At 28.6% G+C, this 15,700-nt stretch overlaps 2 protein-coding genes across 2 annotated transcripts; one reads left to right on the plus strand and one right to left on the minus strand.

Annotated features, from left to right (window-relative positions):
* Nucleotides 1-853: 853 nt before the first annotated feature.
* LOC101501930 (uncharacterized) lies at nucleotides 854-3,236 on the minus strand. The gene has a single exon (XM_004504906.4). The coding sequence runs from the start codon at nucleotides 2,796-2,798 to the stop codon at nucleotides 1,065-1,067; it is 1,734 nt and encodes a 577-aa protein (XP_004504963.1). The 5' UTR covers nucleotides 2,799-3,236; the 3' UTR covers nucleotides 854-1,064.
* Nucleotides 3,237-8,702: 5,466 nt separating this feature from the next.
* On the plus strand, nucleotides 8,703-9,164 carry LOC140920636 (lysine-specific demethylase REF6-like). The gene has a single exon (XM_073369434.1). The coding sequence runs from the start codon at nucleotides 8,703-8,705 to the stop codon at nucleotides 9,162-9,164; it is 462 nt and encodes a 153-aa protein (XP_073225535.1).
* The last annotated feature ends 6,536 nt before the right edge of the window (nucleotides 9,165-15,700 follow it).

Here is a 15,700-nt window from a genome sequence, read left to right on the forward strand (position 1 = left end):
ATCAAAGACACCAATTGAAGCTTGAACATTGAGCCAGATGCTAGCATTTCAAGACATCGATTAATGAAGTAATAAACTTAGGAAACATGGGAATTGTTTGATGACACGAGTTTCCCGAGCCTTCCATGCCCCTATTAGAAGCTCCCCTAATTGATTAACATATTCACATGTTTCCCATTCTACAGTCACGTAGCATTGGTTGCATACACGCAACATGAATGAACACGAGAGCCAACACTTTTACATCATCACACAACCAAGAAGAAAGATAGATTTCCCATATTTAGGAACTTGCACTTTCACAGTTTCACAGCACATTATTATTCATTAAATAACATGATAAAATAAACATATGTGTGATCGATCAATGATCATTATGCGCTCTAATCTCTGGAACAACAAGCATGTGTACAGATGTCATGTTTACAATCTTGATGAATGAACAACTAGGAAGTAATAGCTAGAACAAAGTACAAACTTCTACATAGAGACAAAACAATACAGATGGAAACTTCATCTATCACTATCTGCTTTATTATATAAATGCTGGATATAAAAAAGCAATGTTGACACAACTCACATGCTTACCAAGGATTGATGTAGATGTCTTCTTCCCCCATGTGGTACCACAATATTCACAAATGCATGCACTATAAAATAGTATTTTTGAAACAGTTCCAAACAAAAACTAAGGTAGGTAGGTGGATAAATAACTGTAACTAGTAATTAAGTTCTTCTTTGTTTGTTCTCTTTTGATATTAAAATATATATATATTATATTGATTTGTTTGTTTCCTTCTTGGTACAATCTAACTTAGCTAATTAGCAATGCTAGAGTATCCTCAAGAAAATCTACAACAAAGTTTTTATGGTATCATCACTAAAATTTGATTACAATCAACATAATGGTGTCCCTACTACTCATGTCATGTGCAAGGCCAATGAAATAATAGAACAGAAAAGCACATTGAGGAGGGGAAAAGAAAACAAATTAGCAAAACTTGTAAGACACTAAAGTAAATATACAGTTAAAAAAAAAGAGAAAAATAATTGATGAATTACATTCATGAATGCCAGATTCCATTCAACATATTGCGAAATCTGTTTGTGGATAGCTTCTTGACAAGTTTTTTAGCATCAGAAGAAACTTCAGCTTCTGCAAGTTTGTCTATGTTTTTTGCATATCCAGAACTAACAATTTTTTTCCTTGCACTATTGCAACTGGTCAATGACATTAAGATAGAGATTAAGAACTTTTTGTTACCTGAATTTCCTTCTTCTGGATCAAGCAATTGCAGAAGCAGTGCTATGTTATGGTCATCTTGCACAAATCTTTTCCTATTTCTAGGTACCATGACCATTCCAGAGAGTGCCTCCGCTGCCATTTCACGAACTTCGAACGATTTCGCATTCAAAAACTTAACAAATTCAGCCATAAAACCAGAATCACCCATTGCTTTCTTAGCTTCTTCTGATGTGCCACACAATTTGAATGCAACTTTCAAAGCCAATTCTTGAATTGAAACATCACCATTTCGAACATAATATAATAACTGATCCACAAAACCATAATTCATCAAAATACTTACAGAACTAGATGAGGTAAAACACAAACTCTCAATAGCCCTTATTGCTATTTCCTTTGTTTTAGAAGAATAAGACCATTTAGGATCCAAAACACGCAACAAAGCGCGGATTCCACCTTCTTTAATCACCATTTGCCTAATCAATTCATCTCCAAAAGCAATACTCTGAATGAACCCTATTGAATTCACTTGAATTGCTTCCTCCTTTGATTTCACAAGACTGATAAACGTAGACACAGCACCCTCCTCAACCATAAACCTCTTTACTTCATCAACACCAACAAGATTTCTCAAAACCCCACAAGCAGGACCAACCAAATCTCCATTACAATTACCATTCCCACAAATATTCAACAAGGCAGTGACACCACCATGAGCAGAAACAGCCCAAGCATTGTCCGAATTCTCAGTTAATTTCATCAAACACCTCGCAGACGCTACCTTCCCGAACTCACTACCACAATCCAAAACCCGAATTAAAGGCGCAATAACACCAGCACTAATCAAAACCCCTTTATAGGAATCAAAACCAGCAACCACAGAAACAACCTTAGTACTCTCTTCTTGAATTTCCACCTCAGCACAACCCAGAAAACCAACAACCGCATGAACAACGTCACTCACATCCACAACAATCACCTTCACATACTTCTCATCTTCAACCACAACCTCAAGAAGATTCCTCAAAGCTTGTTTCTTCATCCCCAAATCACCAATCTTCATCCTCGTCAAAAGGTCTCTCACATAGAACCTCATATCCTCTTTGGAAGCACCAAGACTCGGTTTTGAAACAACGAGCGCAGACCCATTTGTTAAAACACCCGTTTTGTATATCTCAGAGAGCTTCTTCGCGAGACCATCGAGTTTCGCGAACGCTACGTCCAAATCGCTCTGCATCAAAAGCTTCCCGCTATACGAGACATCCACGCAACGCTGACCCAGATCGTGACACTCTTTTACAGTCACAACTATCGAAGTTACTAACCTTGAAAGCGACGGATTCTCGCCGGAATCGGAGTTCTCGGCGGCGATTAAACCCGAATGAAGTTCTTCAAGCTTGTTCCTAATGAGTTGCCATTTTCCGGCGAAGACCCTGATCGACAGAGATAGAGTAAGCAGGGAGAAGATGAGTTCCACAGCTCGCCGGAGTCGGGAAGCTCCGGTGGGTACCCCCGCCATTTTGTATTCTCCGACGAACACTTCATCACCCATTTCTGTTCTCAGTGGTAACTGAGAAAAACCATTTCCGGCGAAGAAGTAACGAATATTCCGGCGAGATAACGTTGGATTCGGTTAGTTTAGAATCTGAATAACAATCTTTTGTAAGAGAGGGTGTTGCTGCTGCAGATCTATGCTTATCCTTATGGCAGTTGATACAGAGTTGGATTATAGCATGTGCATTTACTGAAATGCCCTTTTGGAATTTTCTTTGAAGTGCGCAGTGGTATGATGCATTTGTTTGTTTGTTAGTGCAATTGTGTAATTACAAACGGTGAAAAGTGCAAGTGATGATGTTAAGTTAAGGAAGTTGGGTGTCATTTAAAAAAGATGGAGGTGGCATGTGAGGTGTGTGTTGAAGGGAAACAATGGAGGTCAAGAGAGAATGATATGTTATGTGTGGTGTTTAATGTTTATTTGGATGGAAGTGTTGCTTTTAATTTCTTAACATTGTTTTGTTTCATTTATACATGTTGGAAATAAATAAATAATTAAATTTACATTGTTTTCTTCATATGTACATGTGGAAAATAAATAGATAATGAAAATTGTTAATAAGTGCTTTGATATTTAAATGTATTTGTTAAGAATTTTAATATAGAATCTTTTTTAAAAGTTGTGTAATTTGTATTTTGTAATTATAAAAAGGTTTAAAGAAAATACAACATAATTTTTATTTCATTTTTTAGTTGTTTATTAGATGCGCTAAAGCCATTGAGGCACTTATTAGCCTTAAAGAAAATACAACATAATTTTGTCTTTAAACAATATAAATATAATAAGAAATCCCTAAAATATACAAATAAAAATCCATCCTTGCCATTATACTGTGAAATATTAAAATTAAAAGGATTTTTATATAAATTAAATTGATGGATTTCATATAAAACTATTTATTATTTTTATTAAATAAAGAAATTATTTATATAAAGGAAGTGTAAATAAAAAAAAACTTCAGCATAGAAGAGAAAAGGATGTAAAAAAGTGAGGTAGCAGCAAATACTACTATTTAGGAGAATAAATTATTAGTTAACTGTTAGTACTTTTATAGTTTTATATATTCTACTCATTCTATAGCAGAATCCTTAGATTGCAGTAACTTCCTCGGCAGTTGGTAGCTTTAGCTTAATAACCTTTTCTTAATTACTTTGTCTAATTAAAAAATTGGTTTAATTAAAGTAGTCTTAAATCACGTCACGGAAACTTAAACCTCTAGAGTTTTGATCAAGAGAGTGATTGTAGCTTCTTCATCTCAAATTTAATCACCGCCCACGCGGCTGGGGATGGAGTCTTGGAGAGGTTAATCAACTTATAAAATTGGATTTGGATTTGATTTGAAGTCTTAATTATTAATTGGCAAATAGTTAGTGATGATTAGTTAAATTAAATTAACCGGCATGTGCATAATGCATAACTAGGATTCCGGAGGTTAGACTATTTTTTGGACTTGGCCATAATATTGCAATGAAATATGAGAATAGTAAAATTTTAATTATTTTATAAATAATTAAAAGAGAATTATGGATAATATTGTAACTGATTGACTTTACTATTTTTTATCTCAATTCAACATTTCATATAATAATTCATCTCCATCCTGAAACTATTGTTTCCATAAAAAAAGAGGAGTGGATGTGAAGAATTTATATTCATATTTCATGTCGTTTTAATGCTAGCAACAGGCCAACTGAAAATCAAATCGAAACCCCCTAGAAACTAACTAATCAATGAATTGATGCTCTTGAGACTAAATGAAATTCAGATGGACCACATATTAATAAGGACATAGCTTTAATTACGTGACGGAAATTAAAAAAAAGGTAGTTTTCAATGGCCTTGGAATAGAAATGACACATACAAACACCCCCACCATGTGAAATCCTTTGTTAGATGCCTTGAGCAAGCAATGACCTTTTGAATAATAAGAAGTAATAGTGGGAAGTGAATCACATAACTAATTAAGAGAAAGTTGCTTTCTTTTCTTTTCCAACACTTTTTTTGTGGGTTGTAAATGTATAGTAACCAAGAGTCCAATAAAAGCCAAAGAGGAAAGCACTACCATGAATGCAATTCCACCAAATAATATTTTGCAATGAAATCTTAGCCACAAGATCAGCTTCAAATCAAAATGGTGCGAAGATCTTAAAAAGTGAGATTTAAATTGTTTATAATAAGATATTTCTCCACATTTACGTAGTTGAAATATAAGTGATCATTCGATAAAAAATCAGACGATATAATTTTAAATTTGATATTTTAAATTATAAACAAAAAATTACTATGTTTTGAATTGTTGGATCTCAACAAAACAATCACCAATATTTCAATCATGTGAATGTAGGATAATTGGAATATTTAAAAAGTGTGTAGGGTTTCAACTTTGAAGGGACAAAACAAAGCAAAGTTCACGAGATAGATCATGAATAGAAGGTCCCAATGGTAAATGTAATAGCTAGAGGCAGAGGGATGAAAGCAAAAGATAAAAGTTATATGTGTCATGACAATCCCGAATAAAAGCATCAAAATATTGACCATCCCAACCAAGGGAAAAATTGAGGGGTAAAGATGATCAAGGTGAATTTTTCTTTAACCTTGATATGAGACAAATAAGATGCTAGCCTAGTACTAAGCCAAAAACAAAATTGAATGACCCATCATGTCATTTGGTGTCTAATTTTTTATATAGACTGTTTGATTAAAGGTCAAGATACCCCATTATTTTGCTAGTCACAGATTCTTATTTTATGTAATGTGACCACAAATAATAATGTGCTTTAGACCAAACCTTTTAAGACTATTAGTTCTAAATCTAATATAATACTATAATATAATCTAAGGCAATTTTGCAGCTAAGTAATTTTATTTTATTTGAAAAACAAGCTAAGTAATTTTTTATCATAGGACCAACCTGCTAGTGGTTGGGCCACAAAATGAGTTATATATTGCTCCCCAATTCCATGCAGTATAATTGCAATTTGCAGTTTGCACATGCCTCAATTCAGGGGTCACCATCCAGTATATATTTTGCATATATGTCACAAAATATATATCACTTTTTTTGTTGTAGTTGATATAATCCTAAGTCACTTTATATCATGCAAAATTAATCCAGATTATATAATTCAATTTTAGTTGTCCACCCGTGAAACAAATTATCACTTTCATTAGTTTGGGCTCAAATTTACTATTGAATGAAACAGGGTTTATTATTATTGCCTTACTTCATTTGATTCCAACAAGTACAGCGCTATTTTTGTTTGTTTTTTTTTCTACTTTTTTTATATGTTAGGTGCAAAATGTCATTCGTTCATATACAAATGCTTACCTTTGAGTAGGGAAGAAGCGAAATTTAGGATTTTGTAGAAAAGTCTTAAAATGTCTTAGCTTTCAAGAGAGAAAAAATATATATTATGTTCATCATCAAATTCGTGTGAGGGGCAAGATGCAAACAATACTAATGGAGTTTGCTTGAGAGAGCTATATAGATATTCTATTAAATGTGTGTATAAAAAAGGGTCATATAATCATTCCATCTATCATAGATAATTAATGGGTTTTTATAAAAGTAGCTTATATTATTGTCCTTTTAAGCAATCAATTTTGGTTTGAAGAAAACGCCAAGGATCGCGTGATAAAATTAAGATTAAAACGCATTTTTATAATCATGTAGCTGAGTAACTCAAAGTATGGATAACAGTAAGATCAAATTTAACACCAAATAAGGTGAAAATATGCAATTTTCACTTAATAAGGTAAAAGTTCACATATTAAATATGAGTATGAAAACGAATAATTATCTATAAAATTGAACGAGTATGACTACAGATAGTATAGTATCTATTACGCACACGCACTTATATAAATATATTATTTATTAATATATAAAAAATAAAATGAAAAAAGTTTTATAATAAGATAATTAAATTTTGATGATGTAAATATATATGATTAAAAGTTATTTAATTGACACATGATCACTTAAAAAAGTCACATTACTTTTTTTTTTCTTCTAATATTGATTAATTATTGTATAATCAAGATTTAACTTTTTCATTTTTTTATTATAAAACTCCTTTCGTTTGATACGAATCTACGAAAAATGTTGACTCATAATTTTTACAACATACGATCTTTAAGTGACACGATTCAAAATCTTTAGTGGATCTTTCTGTGTCACTAATATAGGTAGCTAGTTAATATAAAAATTAAAAAATATAAATATCAATCAATTTATTTATTATGGTTAATTTTTTAAATAATTTTATAAATATATTTTTTTTATAGAAAAGTATGAGATATTAAATCTATCAATTAATATTTAAAAGATAAAAATTAAATGAAATAAAAAGATTACTTAAAACTGATCAATCTTCATTTTTTGTCAAAAAGAAAATACAAAATGTCATAATTTTTTCTGTCGTCTTAACTCCCTTAGGTGATTAACTTGCCTTATTTTTGGCATATGCGTGAAGCAAGCATGATGTCCAACTCCAACCACTAGAAAAACACAAGTAGTGGGAAAATGAGTAGAACACCAAGTGTAGTAAGGTTGATTCTTTTTACTACTTTGGCAAAAATATATTGTGATAATGGCTATGGACTAGCTCGCTTGAGTACTTTATTTCACGACTTATACTTCAAGAAAATGATGTGTCTCTCCGATATCATGTATGGGTCCTTCATAACCCAAAGTTTAATTTGGTTATTAATTGCTAAAAATTCTAAACAAGATGATACCACACTCACACTTTGCAAAACCTTCCTAAAGACAACTAAAAGTTAGGAATGGGATTTATTGCGGTGGGATGTATTGAAAATTGATTTTAATTTTAATTTTTTTTAAAAAATTTAAATAATCATTACTCAAATATTTTTCATTAATAATTTTGATTATGCTTTTAAATTAATTCTTCACGTATATCTTTTGAACTTTTAATGGTTTTTTGTATCTATGTTTAGAGTATTATAAAAATTTATCTCAAAAATATATAAACTTTTTTAATAAATGATTGATCAAATGTGATTTTTTTTTTGAAGTTTTTAGCGCTTCAAAATTCATCTTTTGTTAAAAAAAAAATATAAATACGTTTAGGGAAAACTCTTCTAATATTATAGGCTTAATTGCATTTTTGGTCCCCTATTATAGGTGAATCGCGAAAGTAGTCCCCCATTTTGTTTGTCCATAGTTTTGGTCCCCAAACTGAATTTGAGTCCAAATCATGATGAGTTGTCATTTTTTTAATGAGGTGTCAAAAAAAGGTGACGTGACAGATGCCTGTGTGGATTAAAGTCATTATTATATTATTCCAAATTAAAAAATTCAATTTATATTTTTTAAGACTATTATTATATTGTTCTAAATTTTAAAATTGTTGTCAAAATCAAAATAACAACACCTAAAATCATGAACCCTAAACAGATCAAAATCAAAATCAAATTGAAATGAAATGGTGAAGCATGAACCCTAAATCGAAAATCAAAATCGACCCTTTTCACAAAATCGACCACTTCCCTTTTCTTCTTCATCATCATCATTCGATTTCATCTTCTTCTTTATTGTTGGTCATCTTCCCTACTAATAATAATAATAATATATACATATATAATGGTATTTAGGTAAATAAGAGGAGAAAACAATGGCACAAAACACGGCTCCTAGAATCCACAGTAAAAAACTCACACAACAAACTTGCTTACCGCTGCTCACTACTAAATTCTACTAACCCTTTCATTCCTCTGTAGTATTCAAAACAGAGCAAACATTAGAAACAGAGTCACAGAGAGAGAGAAAAATTAAAAAAACAGAATAAAAAATTGATGTCTTTTTCTCGAGTGATTCTGTCTGAATAAGGTAAATGTAAAATACAAATCACTTCACTGCCGCCGTGAAAGTGATTCATGGCAGTTTCAGAACCAAACGGCGACGTTTTCCCATGGCTGAAATCCATGGCAGTAGCACCAGAGTACAGACCGACAGCGTCGGAGTTCGAAGATCCGATCGGTTACATTTTCAAGATCGAAAAAGAAGCATCCAAATACGGAATCTGCAAAATAATTCCTCCTTTTCCTCCTTCACCTAAGAAAACTGCCATAGCCAACCTAAACAGGTCACTTCCTAATTCCACATTCACGACACGTCAGCAACAGATCGGGTTCTGTCCACGGAAGTCCCGACCCGTTAAACGACCCGTTTGGCAGAGTGGGGACCACTACACTTTCTCCGAGTTCGAAGCTAAAGCCAAATGGTTCGAGAAATGTTACATGAAGAAGCACAATAAAAAGGGTATTAATGGTAATAATGCTCTTGAAACGGAGACACTGTTTTGTAAAGCGACGGTGGATAAACCGTTTTCAGTTTAATACGCAAACGACATGTCGGGTTCTGCATTTTCGGCAAAATGTCGTCATATTGGCGAAGCTGCTTATGTTGCTCATAGTGCTTGGAATATGAGAGGGGTTTCGAGGGCAAAAGTGTCTTTGTTGAGGTTTATGAAGGAGGAGATTCCTGGGGTGACTTCACCTATGGTTTATCTTGCTATGTTTTTTAGTTGGTTTGCTTGGCATGTTGAGGATCATGATCTTCATAGTTTGAATTATCTTCATATAGGTGCTTCTAAGACTTGGTATGGTGTTCCTAGAGATGTTGTTGTTGCTTTTGAGGATGTTGTTAGGGTTCATGGTTATGGTGGACAGATTAACCCTCTTGGTTGGAATCTCATTAATCATCCTAATTTGTTTTGTTTTGTTTTCAATCACTTTTTGTGTTTTTTTCTCCTATTGAATAGAAATAGATATATTCATATGCATTTACTTGAAAACTTGTGTTATGATGATTATATGTGGTTTTATGATTTTGTATTTGTCTGCATTGTTTCTTTGATTTTAATTTTGATCTGTTTAGGGTTCATGATTTTAGGTGTTGTTATTTTAATTTTGACAATTATTTTAAAATTTAGAACAATATAATAATAGTTTTTAAAAATATAAATTGAATTTTTTAATTTAAAATGATATAATAATAACTTTAATCCACATAGATGTCTGCCACGTCATTAAAAAATTGACAACTAATTATGATTTGAACTAAAATTCAGTTTGAGGAACTAAAATTCAGTTTGAGGAACTAAAACTGGGGACAAATAAAATGAGATGATTACTTTCGCGATTTACCCATAATAGGAGACCAAAAGTGTAATTAAGCCAATATTATAAAGATACCAACGAATTTTTTTTTTCAAAGTTTTAAATAATAAGAGTTAACTTAAATTTAAAGACTAAAATTGTTGATAGAAAATATTTGAGAGACTGTTATTTAAAGAAAAAAGTAAATATTGACTAATAACAAAATATAATATATTAACACGGACTAAAAATCTATTTAACCCAAAATTTAAAGTTTAAAGTTTGGTAAATAAATTAAAACATTACAAACCACTACAATAAAATGGCTAAGATGTGTTATAGTTACATGTTGTTTGTTACAACTTTTTAAGAATGATTTTTGAAGTATTTTTCATCTTCTTATTATAACTTTTTTAAAGGAAAATTGCGTATGTTTTTGCTCACATTTTTAAAACTTTCAACAACAAAAAAATACTTAAAATGAGATATTATTTTTGTATAGACGGCAAATTATCATAAAAATAATTTTTGAAAAAAAATATTTTTTAAATGTAATTACTATTATTTTAAAATTTCTAATAAATAATATATAAATTATTGAGAGTTTGCTTGTTACAGTTTTTTCATAAAAAAACACTTATTTTTTTTCTAAATTAATCACTTTTGAAAATTTATATTTTTTTGTTATAATCTTGTTTTTTTTATTTATTTATAAATGAGAATCTAAAAATTGTTTCAAATGAGATGCTCTTTTTAATAGCTTCAAAAAAAAATCATTTTTTATAATTAATTTAAAAGAAATCAAAAATATTTTCATTGCGACAACAAATACAAAATAATTTCTTATTTTCTTAAAAACCTCTAAAAAAAAATATCTCGAAATTATTGAATAGTAAAATCACTTTCTTTAATATGTAACAAATGAACCTTGAATGTGAAAAATACTTTTTAAATCTATAACTAATGAGTTTAAAATAGTTTATACTAATTTTGAGTAAATACAACTTTAAAAAGTTAAAAATCTCTTTTTTTTAATCTATAATAAACATGTCGAATATTTGTTACAGAAAATCTTTATATAAATGAATTTGAATTATCTCCTTCATTTTTTTCTCAATTTATCTCCTTCTCTTTATCCTTAATCTACTCTCTTGAATATTTTTTAATAAAGAGAATAAAATTAAGGGAGATAGAAATAAATATAAAAAGAAAATAAAGTGACAAAAGTGAAAAGGAAATTCATAAAAAAGAGAGAAATGAATCTAAATTCATACTCAAATATTAATCGTATAAAAGAATAAAAGAAATATATTGATTGTTAAGAAAGATAATTACAAAAAAAAAATAAAAAATATTAATATAGCAATATATATAACACTTATAAATCATAATTACTCACTCACTTGTTCAAGGATGATCTAGTCAAAATTCATATTTTTAGATATTTTTCTCTTTCTTGGGCATATATATTGTAACAAACAAAATAATATAATGCTAGTAGGAAAACTAAAAATAGATGTACCAAAATAATAAATAGGCATCTTACCGAACATCGCAATTAATAGTTTTCAAATAAGTAATAATAGTTTTCTAATGGAGTTGGAGAATGGAAACTTGTGAAATGATACTATGGGGCCAACTCATGGGAATTTAATCAGACCCTGCATGCATATATTAAGAATCGCAAACAATCATTGACGAAAAGTGCTTGATTAAAACGGTGGTTATGATCAATACTATTACTTATTTGTTTGTGTGTGTATTTGACATACGGGGATATGATTTTTCATAATTAAAAACTGACATTGTAACCGTAATCAAACCACATTTTTTCTTTTTATCAATATTTAGATATGTGAACATTGCATTTTAAGGCAAAATGAATCCATTAAATTTATGATATATATATATATATATTGCAATTCTGGAAGAGTCAGAATTAATTTTATTATATAGTTGTTTTAATTTTGGAGGAGTCAAAAATAATTTTAGATATATAAAATTTATTTTGATATATTTAACTGCTCTTGAGTATAATTGATTTTATTTTTAGAATTAATTTTAATTTAGAGTTATGATTTGTAGCTTTTAAATTTATTGTTGAACTCATTTTTACTTAATATAAAAGTTTCATAATCAATTCAATAAATATCCATTTTTATCACCACTTAACAACCATATTGATAATAATATGTGTTAATATATTTTGGGGATTATAAACTTAGGTCTAAGGATATGATATGTGTTTTAATTACACTTTTAGGCAATCAAAGTTTAGGATTAAATGTATTCTCTATATATAATTTATCTTGTATATTTGTACAAATAAAAACATAAAATTCCATCAAACCAAAAACACATTTCTTTTAAATGAATATAAGTGAATTTAACAAAATTACGATAATATGATCATTTTATAGAAACTATAAAGTAATAATAATAATTACTAATAAAATTACTAATAATATTACCAATTTAATTTATAAAATTTCTAATAAAAAATATTGAAAAATATTATATAATTTTAATAAATTATATATTATAATAACAACATATTTACATATTTAAAATAAATAATAATAATAATAGTTTTTTTTTTATATTATATATCTAACAACAATTAAAAGAGATATATGGTACTTCATTTAATCAAAATTTATGGATCAGTCCTCATATACCATCAATCCAAAAATGCAAGATCCATAAACAATACTTTACCGTACACCATAAAAAGCACCATAATGTAATAGAAATTTCATTAAATTCATACTTAAATTTGTAAATAAATTCCTATTTTTATTTCTAACAACATCAAATAAATAATAAAAATATGAGTTTATTTAAAGATTTGAGTTACGAATTTGATAAAATTAGTGTTACATTGAAGAATATAATTAATTTTATGAGTTTTATTTGAAAATTTTGATGAATTTTTGTAAAAAAATAATATTATTGACATTTAAAAACATAAAAGATCAAATTGTCACTTAAAATTAAAATAAATAAGAGGAAAAAAGAATAAAGAACTAAATAAAAATATAGTTAAGGGACCACGAATACTATTTATCTTAAATTCACCGATATACATTTAGAGGAAAAAAATTTCATTGTCAAATTCATCCATATACATTAATTAAAATTACCAAAATACACCGAAATTTTTTTACATCTAACCCAACAACGAAAATTACCAACTTATCCGTCAGAGAGCAATCCCTCCAACACCAAGCTGAGTTCCCTTCTCATAAATGCTCTCTATCCGTTGTTATTTTTTATAGCTAAAAGTGTCTTAATAATTTTTTTTTTGAATTAAATATCAATTTTTATTAATTCGCTTTTGTTTATAAATAGGATAGGATGAAGCATGTAAATAGAATTGAAAATTGTACTTAAAGTCTTGGTGTGTTTGGTTGGTACTGACTAAAAATAATTATTAATTAATTGATTATGATTAAAAGTGAATTAAAATGAATAAATTTTGATTTTAAAAAAATTTAATATGCAATTTTTAATATATTTTTTAATATAAAATTTCTATATTTAGATGTTAAACTTTCTCTTACAATATTTGTGGCTAATATTTTAAATTTCAAAATAGCATTAGCACTTGTCCACAGTAATAGTAGAATGTTGATGATTCTCTGAATAATAATACAAATACAATGGTAGGGTGTGACTCAGAAATAGAGAGACAATGGTAGCGACTAGGGAATCAAATGGTCCAGTACTCTTTTTCCATGTTTGTTTTTTTGGAGTTAGCATCGACAAAATATACCTTTTGTAATTTTATTATTTTTAGAAGAGTTTTGTCAATTTTAATGTGACACCAAACATACATATAATTGAAATTTTAATTAAGCGATAATTGCATTGTGTCTCGTGCTCTTAAACTACGCTACTTTTGATTGATATTGTCATCTCCAATTTTGAAGTCTAAGAGAAGAACCATATGAAATGATTTTTTTTTATTAAGAAAATTAAAAAGAAGTATAAGAGATTCTTCAAACCATTTACACGAGAGAACTAATCACTTTGCAAACATGCTAAAGGATTAGAACACCAAAGCGAAAAAAACCATATTAAGTTACCTACAATTAGCAATAAACCAAGGCCATGATAAAGCTTTGATCCCACAAACAACCGTGTCTACATTGTTAATAGCACAATCAAACAAAATATGATTGTGTTGTAGCAATTCAAAATATATTTTTTGCTTTCTTTGAGCGTCAGCAACAGAAGCGTTCGGGTTTGAAACCATTTCAAATAAATCTTCTAGAAAGACACATGTGAACCACTTACCAAATTGATAATTATATTTGTGAAGATTAGAGTCCATAAATGATTCAATCAACCACAAGTCTACCCACAAAATGGATGATTTTCTATCAATTCTTTGTGCATTCTACTTACATAGCAATGCTACATTGAACAATTCCAAAATTTTGAGTCCTAGTCCTCCTTCATCTTTAGGCTTACAAATGGTATCACAACTTATTTTCTTATTCTTAGACAACCCTCCTTAAAGAAAATTTTGTTGAATTGAGATCAAAGTCGATAAAACTTTCTTTGGCACCTTATAAAATGAGATAAAATACTAAGAGATACTATTTAGCACTAAATTGATCAAAGACATTGTCCCTCTAATAGAGAGATTGCGTTCATTCCAACTAGTCAATCGATGTTGAATTTTTCAATCATCGGACGCTAGTCTCCTAGGGCACTATGTTTCCAAGAAGTCTAATCTTCTTAGTGTTATAATTTAGTCTAATCTTATTAATGATTATTATTCAATTCTTCAAAATGAAATTAAACTAAATAGTAATAAGATAATTATGTTTGTTTGGTGGATAAGATAAGAGACATGACGTAATATAACTATGATACTTTGTCTCAATTTAGTGTTTGATAAATTAATATAATAAAAGTTATTCCAATATACTATCATTTTATCTCTCTAGTTATTAAATTTAACCCAAAAGAGTAGGATAAATAAACATTAATTCAATTAATTAGGATGTTGCAAATGAAAGATGGATGTCTAGGGGTACCAAAATTGTTAAGATGTCTAGATAGTTATGTGAAATTTTTGCAGTCTAATTATTTATTAAAAAAATAATTAAATATTAATAATTAATTTAAAAATATACATATCACGAAGATAGTGTTGTCATTATATATATATATATAAAAGAAAATTAATTTAAATTTTTAAAATAAATTAAATTTTTTTATGTGGGTAATTTTTTCATATATATATATATATATATATATATATATTTAGCTTTTCTAACAAATATAATAGAATTATTTAATTACTTGTAATCTTTTTAAAATTTGAAACTATTAATTCAGTAGTGTCAATTAGTTTTCTTAAATATTAAATTATTTAATTACTTGTTTAATTTGATAGTTAATTTAAAAGAAAAAAATATTTTACTATAGTAATTTTGTTATTTAAATATGATATATAATTTATCATATTATGATGAGATTTATGTTAAAGATATATCAAAATAAAATAATATTATTGTGTTTGTTATCATGTGTAAATCAACATATAATAAGATAATATTTATGTTGTAACTATCATATTCTTTTTTTATTTTGGTTTTTCATAAGTTTCCTCCACTTAGGTAATTATATTTGAGAAGTTTCAGACACAAAATGTGGATACATTTTTCAATGGGAATTCGAACTCAAATTCACTATGTTGTGAGTCTAGTGCCTTCGGCTAGATCCAACCTTTGTTGAAGTCACTATCATATTTTATTATT

Source organism: Cicer arietinum, chromosome 6, assembly GCF_000331145.2.
Source record: "Cicer arietinum cultivar CDC Frontier isolate Library 1 chromosome 6, Cicar.CDCFrontier_v2.0, whole genome shotgun sequence".
NCBI lineage: Eukaryota > Viridiplantae > Streptophyta > Magnoliopsida > Fabales > Fabaceae > Cicer > Cicer arietinum.